The sequence below is a fragment of the Mauremys reevesii genome, linkage group 4 (assembly GCF_016161935.1).
Source record: "Mauremys reevesii isolate NIE-2019 linkage group 4, ASM1616193v1, whole genome shotgun sequence".
Lineage (NCBI taxonomy): Eukaryota > Metazoa > Chordata > Testudines > Geoemydidae > Mauremys > Mauremys reevesii.
The window spans coordinates 15880236-15894836 of NC_052626.1; the positions used below are offsets into that span (position 1 = coordinate 15880236).

The 14601-nt window shown below is 38.9% G+C and overlaps 1 protein-coding gene across 9 annotated transcripts in view; it reads right to left on the minus strand.

The window, feature by feature from the left end:
- The window catches only part of ESR2 (estrogen receptor 2), a 175387-nt gene that overhangs the window by 128167 nt on the left and 32619 nt on the right, over nt 1–14601 (minus strand). For all 9 annotated transcript variants that reach the window (XR_005597560.1, XR_005597562.1, XR_005597561.1 and 6 more), the window contains 2 exons: nt 14243–14418; nt 9079–9195 (listed from right to left, as the gene is read on the minus strand). Coding sequence is in view for 4 of the 9 variants with exons in the window: in XM_039534661.1 (XP_039390595.1) it covers nt 9079–9195; nt 14243–14418 (293 nt within the window). In the remaining 5 variants the exon portion in view is untranslated. The remainder of the gene's footprint in view (nt 1–9078; nt 9196–14242; nt 14419–14601) is intronic.

Sequence of the window (14601 nt, forward strand, 5' to 3'; positions counted from 1 at the left end):
AAAAACAAGGTCAATTTTTGACCCAGTGTAGTCACATTGAGTGAGAACAGAATTTGGCTTCCTGAATTTAGAGTTGAGGTAAGCTTCCAAATTGCCTTTTTACTAAGTACTATTTGAGGGGCTCTGCTATGTCTGTTCTACAATTAATCATCACAGAGAATCCACCACTGAACTTTCATCCAGGTACACTACTAAGTCTTTATTCCATGTAAAGTATATAACAATGTAGTTTTGGGTTAAGCCTAATATTTCTTTTCAGTTAGTTGCTATTTGTGTGTGTGTGTGTGTGTGTGTGTGTGTGTGTGTGTGTGTGTGTGTGTGTGTGTGTGTGTTTCATTCTACATCTTACTCCTATACTGTCACACAAATATTGATATTCACAGGCTGTATTAAGACTATACAATTGTTAGTTTTTCCTACAAAGCAGCAAGATCTTTTAAATTACTTTAGAATGAAATATTCAACTAATTCAAATTTCATCTCATCATTTCTTGTACTTTAAAAATATAATAATGTTAGCATTTGTGCTCTATTTCAAACATAACAGCAAAACTTGGTCCATCAATGGCTATTAGCCAGGAATGGTATCCCTAGGCTCTGTTTGCCAGAAGCTGGGAATGAGTGACAGGGGATGGATCACTTGATGATTACCTGTTCAGTTCATTCCCTCTGGGGCACCTGAGTACCAGCCACTGTCAGAAGACAGGATGCTGGGCTAGATGGACCTTTGGTCTGACCCAGAAGGGCCATTCTTATGTCAAACTTATGTTTAATTTCAATGAAAACTAATCTGTATCCAGTGCACAATATCAAAATTCGATAGAAAAGTTATGACATTTTTCCTTAAAAGACCTCTTTTGCTCCACAAATATACTTTGTGATAATAAAACAAAACAAAAAAAGAAATAGGATACTGAATTATAATTTGTATTTAGTTTAATTAATCTGAAATTGTCATAATAGACAAACGATGATTCACATATCAGCACATCTGGAATGCAGTTCTTCAGTAAATAACAGGATGCAGTTTAATTCAGTATTAAAATTTATTTTGTTTGGATTTGAAAAAAGAATTATAGCAAAACATGACTAACAACATAACATTTAGATCTGCTAACTTAATTAACAAATCATGATACAGCACCTTTTAAGTTGATCAAATGTTGTTTTAAATTATTAATAAAGCTTCCATGATTTCTTTTGAAACATAGTGCACTCTTAATATTTTATCCTATCTTTTCATCTATAGCTCTTTAAGTACTTGACAAAAAATGTGCAGACATATTAGCCCAACATTATATTTGGCCTAAGTACAGCAATAATCTGTATGAAAAGCTTGCAGTCTAGCAAATAACACATTGACATACAGAGATCATGATTTGTTACTCTCCCTGCCACAAACTTCCTATGTAACCTTTGGCAAGTCACTTAAATGCCATTCCTCATTTACGTAATCTAGAAAATGCAGGTAATACCAGAGAAGGTGTTTTGGTAAAGGATGCAGAAGTCAGTCATTTTACCAGATACTTTCATTTTGCAGAATAAAGCTGTAATTAACAACGTACCCTGTCATTTACATGGGACTCCACAATAAGAGCACTATTTTCACACATTGCCTGGGATAGCAGATAAACTAGTCACCAGAGCAGAACAGATGCATCATATTAAATAAGGTACTAAAATTATTCTTTTTTTGTTCATGGTCAATTAGTGAACCAAAAAAATTACAAAATTTTCTAATTCTTTCATTATTTAAAATGAAAAATTATTTTTGCTTTACAGATCATTTGTTTGCTTTTTATTTGCAAGTTGCAAATATTGCCAATTTCTGCTGTGTTAAATAGTTACAGAAGTCAGGAGCATTGGTTCTGCTCCCTAAATGATGGCTTATGTAACTAACAAAATCAGCATGAACTGTGAATTTTACAAATTAATATACAATTCAAAATTCACTTTTGTTTGATATTTGAGCTTAATTTTTATATGTATTATTGACCCACAGATTCATTCAGCTATACTGATCACAAAGAAGTTGCTGTCTGCCAGACACTGCAGAACAATGGATTAAATTACTATAATTTCTACAATGGCTACAATGAAAGCCAGTGCTGTGAAAGTCATTTTCTTTCATTTCTAACAACATAAGTAAATCTGGAATATTTGAAAACTCCACCTAAAAAAGTGAGTTCAATTTTCTAACATAGGGGAAAGGACATCTAAATCCTGCGCTTGGCAACTCGAACTGGCACATGCATTTGTAAAAAGCCTGACAAGCCTATTGACTGATGAAAGTACTGAAAGACAAGATTTGGACATTCCATTAATGACCCACACATTTGAAAAATCAAGCTCTATATTTTCTGAACTCCTTTAATACCATTTATTGGCAGTACATGGAGAAACATAAAATTCATGCAAAAAAAGAAACAGTGAAAAAAAATAAACCCAGTCAATAGGAAACCTGACGAGTCATTAAGGAAGAGGTCTACTCCAGTCCCAGCAAGTAACAAACAAACAAAAAATACCAACCTAGCCACTCCCAGAGTGGATAGGATAGCAAAAAGATGAATACCTCCCCTCTTCTTGATTGCCCTGGATAAATGGCTCAATCCATGTCAGGGTCACCAAGGCCAATATCAGAAAGCTCCAAAAGATATTCAGCTGAGGCAGTGGAACTCCAAATCGTCTCAGCTCCTCCAACGCTGCAAAAGGAGCTCCCAGTCCACACTGAAAAAGTAAGACAAGTTGAGGGCAAAGATACCCATACTTGAAGGACAGGTTCAGGTAGAAAGGGTAATCAGCATGGTGATGCGCACACATCACCCACAAATTATCCAACTTTTCTGATACACTTTGCCTGAGCCTGCTGGACTGGGTTTATTTTTTATTTTTTTGCATGATTTCTGTTTTCCCCTTGTGCCTGGTGAGGTGTTAAACAGTTACTTTTCCACAGCTGGTCATTTTGCAATTTTTTTCTGATGTTGTTGATGTGGCGATGTGTTTTCTCTGATATGAAATTTACCAGTATACTAGCCTTCTTAATCTGAAGAGTGAGCCACAAGGATTCCTAAGGAGAAACTTGCAGATGCAGTGTCTGAGGTTCTCATTTTTCTTTTGGCAGTGGTGGTATTTCCCATATTAATCTCCAGTATCACCTTGATACAAAGTTCTAAAAAAATAACCTTCACCACCTGTAGTCTGCTGCTTGGACTTCTTAGACATCACTGCCTTCTTAAATGATGAGAAGAAAAATCAGACCAGGAGACTGCACAGCAATGTTTTCCTAATGTCTTCCACTGTTTCAAAGGGTTTATGTAGAAACCAATCATGTTTTTAAATTATTGAAAACTTCTGTCGATGAAATCCCCAATGAGGATTCGTTGGCTTTAAAATCTGAAATTATATTCATGCCAGATTTTGCAAACTCAGTTTGGGTTTTACTTTATGGAAGCTTTCCATGCTGCAGTGGCTGGTGCTTAATGGACTATGTTGTCCCTCTGCTGGGAAGCAGAGCTCCATACCAGCCCCAGCTTGCCAAAAGTCCACTTTCCCAAGTATCCCCTCCCATCCTGTGTTTCAGTACCAGAAGTGGACCAAACCAAACTATTCAGTACAAGAGGGGGAAGATACCTCAATTTAGGAGAAAGTGGAACAAACCTTCCTAGTCCCTAGAGTAAACAGTCCTATTAAAACAAATCTCTAACGAGAAAAAAAGTGAGTGGAAAATTTATCGTTTTGCTCCATGGAAAATAGTATTTTATTATCTATGAAAAAATACATCTTTAATTATGGCAGTTTGTTTTAAATGCATGGGCATATGGAAGTCAATGAGACCTTTACCTAATGAACTGTGGGATTGAGCCTACAATCCATATTACTAAAGTAGGCTTCTGTTGCTCACGTCAACCCAAAATCTAAATTTGATAGACATCACCTTTTCTCACAGATGTCTTGTAAGTGACCTGATGAGATGCTTTGAGACAATTCAGTTTTGATTGCAAGATACGTAATTTCTGTTTTCATCTTCCAAAAAACTGAACTAGACAGAGTGCTCATAAATTTCATTTGAGGAAACTTATCTGATTTCAATGTAACTATTTTAAAAAACACTGATGTTATTTATTTGTCTTTAAAATTCTCATATTTAAGCATTTTTAAGGAGCAGTTTTAGTCTACATTGAATGTTATTAGAACACGAGTATATTTGGGAGAAAACAGTAAAAATTCCAGTTCTATAAATTTAGGAAGATAAATGAGCAGTGTCAATCCAAGATTTAGATCAGTAGTAGTAGTAATTACTATCATGCCCAGTCATGTATCAGCACCCCATTGTGCTAGGCACTGTACAAACACAAAACAAAATAGACAGTCTCTGCCCAGAAAACTTAAAGAAGCGTTTTAGAGATTTCTTTTTTCAGCACAATTAGAACAATTTTTGGTCACTTTTAAAAACCATTCTCCTGCAATTTTTTGAAACTCAGATATTACAGCTCATTTAGGTCCCATTCCTGCAAAGACTTACACTTGCTTAACTTTATGGATTGTGACTAGCCCCATCAAAGTCACTGACCACTCAGTGAGTAAAATCTGCAGAAGTGGCTAAGTGACTTAGGACCCTAAATTGAATTTTCAAAATGAAATTAGGCATTTAGGCACCTAAGACTCAGTGAAAGTCAATGGGAGTTAGGCTCCTAAAGACCAGAATTTTAAAATTATTTAAGTCACCTAATGATCTGGACCTAAGAGTGAGATTCATGAGAGAGCTTGTGTAACAGATTTATTGGGCGTAAGCTTTCATGGGCTAAAACCCACTTCATCAGATACATGGAGTGAAAAATACAGTAGGCAGTTTATATATTATAGCAAATGAAAAGATGCCTTATCAAGTGGGGGGAAGGTCAGTGCTAACAAGGCCAATTCAATCAAGGTGGATGCTGCCCACTCCCAACAGTTGACAAGAAGGTGTGAGTATCGACAGAGGGAAAATTACTTTTTAGTCAGCCATTCTTCAACAAAAAAACTTCAAAAACAGTCTTCAACGAGAAACTGCAGAACTGGAATTAATTTGCAAACCTGACAACATCAAATTAGGCCTGAATAAAGACTGAGTGTGGCTGGGTCACTACAAAAAGTAATTTTCCCTCTGTTGATATTCACCCCTTCTTGTCAACTGTTGGGAATAGGCCACTTCCACCTTGATTGAATTGAACAGACTAACACGACTAATCCTCTGAACAGGAGACACCTTGTGACTCTTTAGCCTAGCGGTTAGAGTACTTAGCCAGGATGTGGGAGACAAGGGGTTAATTCCCCCCTCTACCAGATGTGGAGTAAGGATTTGAACTTGGGTCTCCCACCTCCCAAGAGAGTGTCCTGTCTACAGGGTATTGTGGGTCAGGTCTCTCTCCATCGCTACTGTTGGAGTTCTTCTACTGTATAAATAATTAAATATTCACTGGTTCCACAAGCGAGTGACTCTATATCCAATGGGATGTGCAAGGTTCTAGTCCCACATCAAGTTGGGAACTGAATCCAAGTCTCCCATATCCTGAGTGAGTGCACTTTCCATTGGGCAAAAGTTCATAAAAAGGAACACCACTCATCCTCCTCCCCCAAGGGCAAGATAAGCTGGGAAAGGTCTAGTTTATGAATCCCAGTGGGGCTTAGGTTTAAATTAGAGTATGTCTACACTTCAAACTGGGGGTTTGATTGCCAGCTCGAGGAGCCACACTAATGCTAGCTGTCATTGGGCTAGCACTCTCAAAGGAGATTGCAGCCCAGCAGTGAGAGTGGCGGGAGGGCGTAGCTGCCCCAAGTACGTACTTAGCATCTTTAATGGGCTTACACTTGAGACAGTTAGCCCCTCCCGCCACTTGCACTGCTCATGCGCCTCCTCGAGTTGGGAATCACACCCCCAGTTCAAAGTGCAGACATACCCATCCATAGGTGCCAAGCACCAGGCAGTGACAGGACTTTGGCACATGTACACATGTCCAGCTGATGAAATTGAGGTGTCTGGGGACTTTAATGGTAGAAACTTAGGTGCCTAGGGATTTTAAGTGCCTACCGAGTTAGGCAGCAACTGAGCATGGGTTTGTGAATGTCAGTGGCAGCTAAATATTGACATTTGGCAACTGGACACCTAACTCCCCTTTATGAATCCCACCCTAAGCATCTAAATCAATTCTGAAAATGGAGCAGATGCATCTGAAAATGTTACCCAGTACATAAAGTTAAGATGCGCACACATTTGCAGGATTGGGGGTTTACTTCACAAGAACCAGATTAAAGCAACTACCCTATTATCACTATTTACTTTTTACATTTCCCTCAGCTTAAACAATCAGCATTAATAATAAATAGTAATAAAATATTCCTAGCTCTTATATAGCACTTTTCATCAGTAGAGCTCAATGCACTTTACAAAGGTCAGCATCATTATCCCCATTCCATAGAAAAGTAAATTAGATATTTACAATTCTCTCAGTTAAATTTTTAATCTAACAATGACCCTTTAAATACTATATATTTTTTACAACAAAACCATATAAGAACGTAAGAGCAGCTATACTTGGCCAGACCAATGGTTGATCTAGGCCAGTATCCTGTCTCTGACAGTGGCCATTGCCAGATGCTTCAGAGGGAATTCAGAGGAAATGAACAGACCAGGGTAATTTTGAGTGATCCATCTCCTGTCATCCAGTCCCTGCTTCTGGCAGTTGGAGGGTCAGGGACACCTGGAGCATGGGGCATCATCTTGGCTAACAGCCATTGATGAACATATCCTACATAAACTTACTTAATTATTTTCTGAGACGAGTTATACTTTTGGACTTTGCAACATCCCCTGGGCAATGAGTTCCACAGGTTGATTGTGTGCTGTGCGAAGAAGTACTTCCTTACGTTTGTTTTAAACTTATTTATTCCTTCACATAGGCAGCAACACTTCACTATTCACTTTCTCCATGCCATTCATGATTTTATAGATCTCTATCATACCCCTCCTTAGTCATCTCTTTTCTAAGATGAACAGTGTGTCTTTTAATCTCTCCTCATGTGGTTCCATACCCCCCTACTCATTTACATTGCCCTTCTCTGAACCTGTTTTATTATCTCTCCCTTCCCAAAGGTTCCTAATATTCTTAGCTTTTTTGACGGTGGCTGCACACTGAGCAGATGTTTTCAGAGAACTATCCACAATGACTCCAATATCTTTCTTAACTAGTAACAACTAATTTAGATCCCATTGTTTTGTATGTATAGTTCAGATTATTTTTTCCAAAGTGCATTACTTTGCTGACATAACTGCTTGTGCGCACAGCGCTGTGTCAGAGGGAGACGCTCTCCTGCCAACATAGATACTATCGCTCATTGAGCTGGTTTTATTATGTTGATGAGACAGCTCTCTCCCATCGGCATAACACGGCTACATGAGCACTCTTACAGCAGCACAGTTCTATTGCCACAGCTGTGTCTCTATAAGCTTTTAAGTGTAGACTGTAACATTGCACTCCATATGATTTTATGAAAATATGCTAATGTAACTGGAATATGCTTCATGCAAAAGGTCTCTTGTAAGGTATCATTACAAAGCTTATAATGTTACTGAGTGTGGTCATCCTATTTCTATAAATGTACCACTCTTCTCTAAAACTAGAAATATGAAATATAGCTCTGAGGGCCTATTATAAATTATGCAAAGTGTTAGCAATTAATGGTGGGTTGGAATCTTGATCGCTCCCATCAGCCAGGACAATTGACTGTGGATCGCTCTGTTTGCACGCAAGCCTTCCTGTGAGTCAGGCTGGGAGAATGAAGGCTTGGGGTCTTACAGTAATATGTGATCATGTCACCTGAACTGGAATCCATCTTTAACCTGGTGCTTTTCCAGTGAGGAGGGGTGGGAACCCAGAGGGACAAAGGATTCCTGCCTTATGCAAAAGATAGATAAAGGGATGGAACAGAACAAAGAGGGAAAGCCATCATGAAGAATCCCCTAGCTACCACCTGAGCTGGAACAAGAGCGGTATCAGGGGAAAGAATTGTGCCCAGGCCTGGAAGGTGTCCAGTCTGAGGGGAAAAAAAGTTACTGAAGCATCTCTGAGGGTGAGATTATCTGTATTCAGTTTGATTAGACATAGATTAGCACATTTTGTTTTATTTTACTTGGTAATTCACTTTGTTCTGTCTGTTACTACTGGGAACCACTTAAATCCTACTTTCTGTATTTAATAAAATCACTTTTTACTTATTAATTAACTCAGAGTATGTGTTAATACCTGGGTGGGCAAACAGCTGTGCATCTCTCTCTATCAGTGTTATAGAGGACGTACAATTTATGAGTTTACCCTGTATAAGCGTTATATGGGGTAAAACAGATTTATTTGGGTTTAGACCCCATTGGGAGTTGGGCATCTGAGTGTTAAAGACAAGAACACTTCTGTAAACTTATTTCAGGTAAGTCTACAGCTGTTAGGGGACGTGATTCAGACCTGGGTCTGGGTTTGCAGCAGGCTAGCGAGTCTGGCTCAAACCAGGCAGGGCACTGAAGACCTAAGCTGACAGGGCAGGAAAGCAGGAGCAGAAGTAGTCTTGGCACATCAGGTGGCAGCTCCCAAAGGGGGTTCTGTGATCCAACCCATCTAGGATGACTAGATGTCCCGATTTTATAGGGACAGTCCTGATATTTGGGGCTTTTTCTTATATAGGCTCCTATTACCACCCCACTCCCTGTCCCGATTTTTCACACTTGCTGTCTAGTCACCCTAAACCCGTCACATAGACATTGCCTTAGGACCTAATCCAGCAAGGTGTAACATCCAGGTGAACTGCAGGTTGCATCTGCAAAAGTAAAGCAGTCTTCTTGCATGCTACACGTTGCACGACTGGAGCCTTAATGTTTCCTACTATTTTTCTTCTCAAAATGAATACTAACTGGAGTGACTCTTTCTCCTGAAAATCAGTGATTTCCTTCTTACATGTATATTTAAGTCTTACTTTAGTTACCTGTCATGCCTTTTTTTAGACTTAAGCATAACTTAGAAGTTGTATAGAAAAGACAAGGGGATAAAAACTCACCACATTTCATCATTCCTACTTCACAGCATTTCCGTAGTCTACACGCCTGACAGCTTTTACGCCTATTTTTATCTATTGTGCATTGATTGGTAGCTGGACAGATGTAATCATTGTGTCCTGCAACAGGATATAAAGAAAAAAAATTAAATCTCAAGCAATATGTTAAATTTCTTCTGTTAGGTAACTTGAAAAACGTTTTGTAGCTGATATAATGCTGAATACTATTATTAGAGCAAAAGGTATACAAAGAAAGGTATTCAACATCGTTACAGAATGCAATAAATATGGCCACTGATTCTGGAAAGCACTTAAGCATCAATGAAAATTAAGCATGTGTTTCTACTTAATGTATTAAGTACTTACCTGAATCAGGACCAAAGTAATTTTTTCAAAAGTGCCTAAGTCACTTCAGCTCTTAAGTCTTAGAAAAATCAATGGGACGTAGGCTCCTAAGTGTCTAAGTCACTTTTGAAAATTGGACGCAAGTGCTTTTGGAAATTTTACCCAAAGTGCCTAATTTCTATGCTGTATGAAATCTCAAACATTCTGATTCTAGGTATTCTATGAAGCAGATTTTCATTATCAGTGCATGTTTTGCTGGCACAATGCCACTCGTTTCAGTGGAGTTTCAGCAGCAGAGAATTTTGCCTAAGAGGCTTCACTAGTGTACTGGAGTAGACTATTATTTTATTAATTAAATACAACCAAGTTACTTCCCATAAAATACTGTGCATTTCCCTTGCAGAAATTAGCCATGGATGCAAAATATTCTCTATCAGTTGCAGTTTATCAGTCTTCTCTCATATATTTGGGGGGGGGCTTATATTTTTAATTGCTGTAAAATTAACAGATCTATCCAAAAAAATAACAGAAGGGTTTATGTTCTTGGTTCATGAACAAACAGTTCAGGAGTTCTTTTCCCAAGGGTAACTATTTTAACTGAGCTACTGTGAACATTTCCTTGTAAAATTAAAATATTTTCCAACCTTGAATTTTTCAACCTACAGTGCTTAAAAAACATCAGGTTACAGTTTGTCTAATGTCTTACTGGCAGGTGTGACTGACAAAAAAGCAGTTCAACCTGGGCAAAAAGGGTATAAGGTGGCTTTAAGCCACCTTTGTTGCCTCCTGATTTTAGGTTGCACCAGGGTCCAGCGCAATGTTCCCTCTAATTTTTTCCATCAATGTGTGGAATAAATTTTGTTATGTGCACCGAGGTATGTGCAAATATGCACCATCAATAGAAACAAAAAAACTAGATATAATATATATTTTTAAAAAGTTACCATAGGGACAATTACTCCAGCCAGGACAGGTTAGGCATTTTCGAACTCACTATTCAAATAATTTAATTTAAGCGTATAAGAGAAATAAAAATTATGAAATGCATAGACCAGTCAAAAAACTAAACTAACAGCACTTTGAAAGATATACGTGCATTCCAGCAGGAAATACCAAGAAGTAACAACAAAAATCATACGTGTGTGTGTGAGAGAGTGTGTGAGAGAGAGAGAAAGAAATAGTATGCGTGCTGGCTGCTGGGGAAGTTTCTGAGAGACGCCATGCACTCTTTCTTTAAGGCACTCACTGAAGGCTCTCCTGCTGTCCTGAGCCCCATCTTCCCCCTTCCCCCACCCAGTGATGGGGTACATGAGGCAGGGCCGGCTTTAGGAAGTGCAGGGCCCAATTCAAACAGTTTCAACAGGGCCCTGGCAGGGATGACCAACAACAACAAAAAAAAAACATGTAAAAAAACACGTGGGGCTTGTATTCACCGGGCGGTGCTCTGAGTCTTTGGCGGCATTTCGGCAGCAGGTCCTTCACTCGCTCCAGGTCTTCAATGGCACTGAAGGACCCGCTGCCGAAGTGTCACCGAAGACCCAGAGTAAGCGAAGGACCCGCCGCTGAAGTGCCGCTGAAGACCCGGAGAGAGTTAAGGACCCACCGCTGAAGTGCCGCTGAAGACCCAAAGCGCCGCCAGGTGAGTAAAAATTAAAAAGGTGCCTCTAGCCAGGGAAGGGATTCTCACTGCGCGCGGGGCCCGATTCAGGGGAATGGTGGAATAGGCCTAAAGCTGGCCCTGGCAGGGGGGAGGGGAGAGGAGAGAGAGAGAGCTGGCTGCTGGGGAAGTCTCAAAGACTGTGCACTGTCTCTTTAAGGCACTCACTCATTCACCTGGGTGGGGTGAGGGGCACGTCTACTGACACTGTGATAAATTCACTCCATCCATTCTGCAGATTTAGAGCATTTTTTGCCTTAATTCCTACTGCTTTTCTCCCCTTTGTATTGTGTAAGGAAGGACAACATAGGCCCTTCCATTCTTTAATGGAACAACTTCTACCCTCAGTTGCATGCATACATAACTGCCATTGACTCCTATGCAGACAGAATTTAGCCCTAAAACTGGCCAGCTAAAGAGACATTTAGCTGAACTGTAGATATTCCTGAGCACCACTTTTCTAATTAAGGGTCATAAGTGCCAAATAATGTTGAAATTTACCTTTAAAAAATTTCCTCCACATTTTCTGTGCAAGCTAAAACCTTAAAATGATTTGCCTTTTGTGGCATCCACCCCTAATCTATTACAACTGTAAACTCCATATAGACAGAGTTCAACAGGGAAGTACCAGGGGTTTTGTTTTTGTTTACTTGCCCATAAAGAACATAACTCCCCCATCTGGCATGCTGCTGTGCCAACTAACTGTACAAAACTGTACAATTGTAAAGATCTGTGAACACCAGAACAGAAGGCATATAATGAAGAAAAGTGAAAGGCCTCAAGCCAAAGCCACAATACTAACATATGCTCCCAAAAGAAAAACAAAATTATGTGGCAAAACTCCCACTGACTTCAGTGGAAGCAGAACTGGACCATAAGATACTACAAATATCTGATAGCAAGCAAGGGATTTCTCAAATTGCTTAAGGCCAAATCAGCCTCCACTGATCTGAGGGAAGGAAAACTTAGGCTAGGTCTACACTGAACAGTTATATCAGCATATATGCATCAATCAGGGTGTGAAGAAACCACATCCCTGACTGTCATAGTTATGCCTACAAAACCTCCCAGTGTAGATGCAGCTATGTTGATGGAAGAGTGCTTCTGTTGGCAAAGCTAATAGGGGGCGATGCCAGCATAGCTATGTACATATAATCTCCAAAGTTTAGACATACCCTTAGTGTGGTGATCAGGGTTTTCCCCATGATTCTTCTCTTGTGTAAGAAGGGTTCATACTTTGTACCAACTGCCATGGTAACAAGTTAAAATTTTGCCTCAAAGCCTTTAAATACTAGGGGATCCATCCTGCTCAGGCATCTCTGGCTTACTGGCAGCAGAGTTCAAATCAATCTATGTTGCCTGTGACTACCTAACTGCTGATGTCGCTAGAATCCCCTAAAGGGGAAGTTCTACAGTGCACGTTAAGCCATCCTCAGATTGAATGAACTGTAAGGAACTTGCTGTGTTCAGATCCCATTGACCCCAATAAAAAATTTTCTTCGAGTAAGCATTGGGATCCAGGTAGGTAACAAAACCTTCTTCTTTCTCTGTGTCTAGTAAAATTATGTTTTCGCTATTTGCTTTATAAAAACTTGACAATTACTCAAATCATAAAGGTTCTCATGAAGAAATCATAGTTTTAATTTAATACAGTGCTTTTACTTCAAATTTGATGTAGTTACAATAAATCAGTGTGTAACTGTACTTCAGAAAATAACTGTAATCCCACAGTATTTTATGCAGTAGGTACAGGCATTTAAATACTAAAAAAAAAAAAATAAGTACTACAGATAATTTAATTGACATTGGCTATTGTAAAGTATTATGGTGATTGTCAAAAAGGGATAACTTTTTATTTAATAAGGCTCCCACAAAGCCAGCTAGGTAGCCTAAAGGAAACTTTAGGATTTTGGGGTGGGGGAGTTAAGCAACAACCTGAACTAGCTTGGACACAGAGTGTAAAATATGTTTTGTATAGTGAAGGCCATTTTTTATTTATTTATAGAACTTCTGGATTAAGACCAAATGTTATCTGCAGAGGTGAATTAAAATGTTCAATGAACTAAAACATGTATCCTGTTCAATGCTAAAATATAGGTGAGCAAAGAATATAATCAGGTTAACATTTTTCCTGGACATACTACTACAAGACCAATTTACTGAATATGTACACAAAATTCTCATTTATTATTTTAGGTTTGATTTTACTGATTTCACACTACATGCAGATTTGACAGTCGTGTTGCATGCACAGTACCTATGCTATCTTGAAAAGGCAAATCACTTTTGTACAAATTGCTACTCAGTGGGTGAAATTTGCTCTGTTACACAGGACTCATGCAACTACTTCGACATCAGTAAATACCATTGCAAAAGGGGAAGAGACGTATGAGCAGAGAAACTATGGGGGCCTGCCTTTTCATACCTCAGATATTACAGAGTCAGGGTCTGGCCTAGATCTAATTAAAAGAGCACAGAGAAGACTGGGAGCAGGCCAAGGGAGAGGTTATTGAAGCTTACTGGTATCCAGTGGGCCAAAGCCCCAACCAAAAGGTATGCAGAAGAAGCCACTATTTCACCCCACAGATTGTAACAGTAGGCAAGGAGAGACTACATTATGTACCCACAGCCATCAGTGGGTTTGCACTGAGTTCCAGTATTTGAGAACTAAAACTTTGCAGTAAGGCTTTCAAAGATTAGAAGGTGAGGTTTATCTTGATCCTAGTTAAGAAGTGCTGCAATGTGACCCCATTAAAATAACTTATGGATATTACCTAGTATGAGTGAGGTTCTTTAGAGTTTATTTATTTATATCAGTGAAACTCTTAGTTATTTTTATCCTCCCCACCCTATCTCCACTATCTCTACCTTTTATCAGCCACAATTATTACACCAACTTTGCACTTCTGAAGGCAAAGTAATCTGTAAGAGTCTGAGTGCCATTTCTCTGATATGTCTGCTCCAGGGTTTTAAATGGCAACATATTTTGTATCCTTCCCTAAAGAGATCTAGTGTCCATTCTCTTCCCAACGCCAACAAACAAAGGACCATAAGATAAAGTATTCAAATCATGTTATACTACTGTACACTAATTGCAACTTATGTATATGATCATATAAGACACCACCTTTTTAAGCAAAGGCTTCCAAAACTAATTTTTCCTACCTTGGATACTTCTTTTAAAGAATGCTTTACATCCTTCACAAGACCAAACGCCATAGTGATATCCTGAAGCATAATCACTGCAGACTGCACAGAAGTGTGCATCTCTTTTTGAACCAGGACTGTTCACAGCAGGACTTGTACAATCACTGCCATTAGATTTTCTTTTTAATGTCTCTCTGAAGGAAAAGTAAACAAATCAGTTATAAAAGAATAAAAAATTAGGATATATTTCAAATTCTCATTTTTCATTGTATTCACTTTAGCCTTTTTAAAGGCTCATTATTACTGAGCATGTTGCAATCTGAAACACTCTGTGTTAAGTGTTTGTCTCACAACGTAATTAAAACAAATGCTGTAAC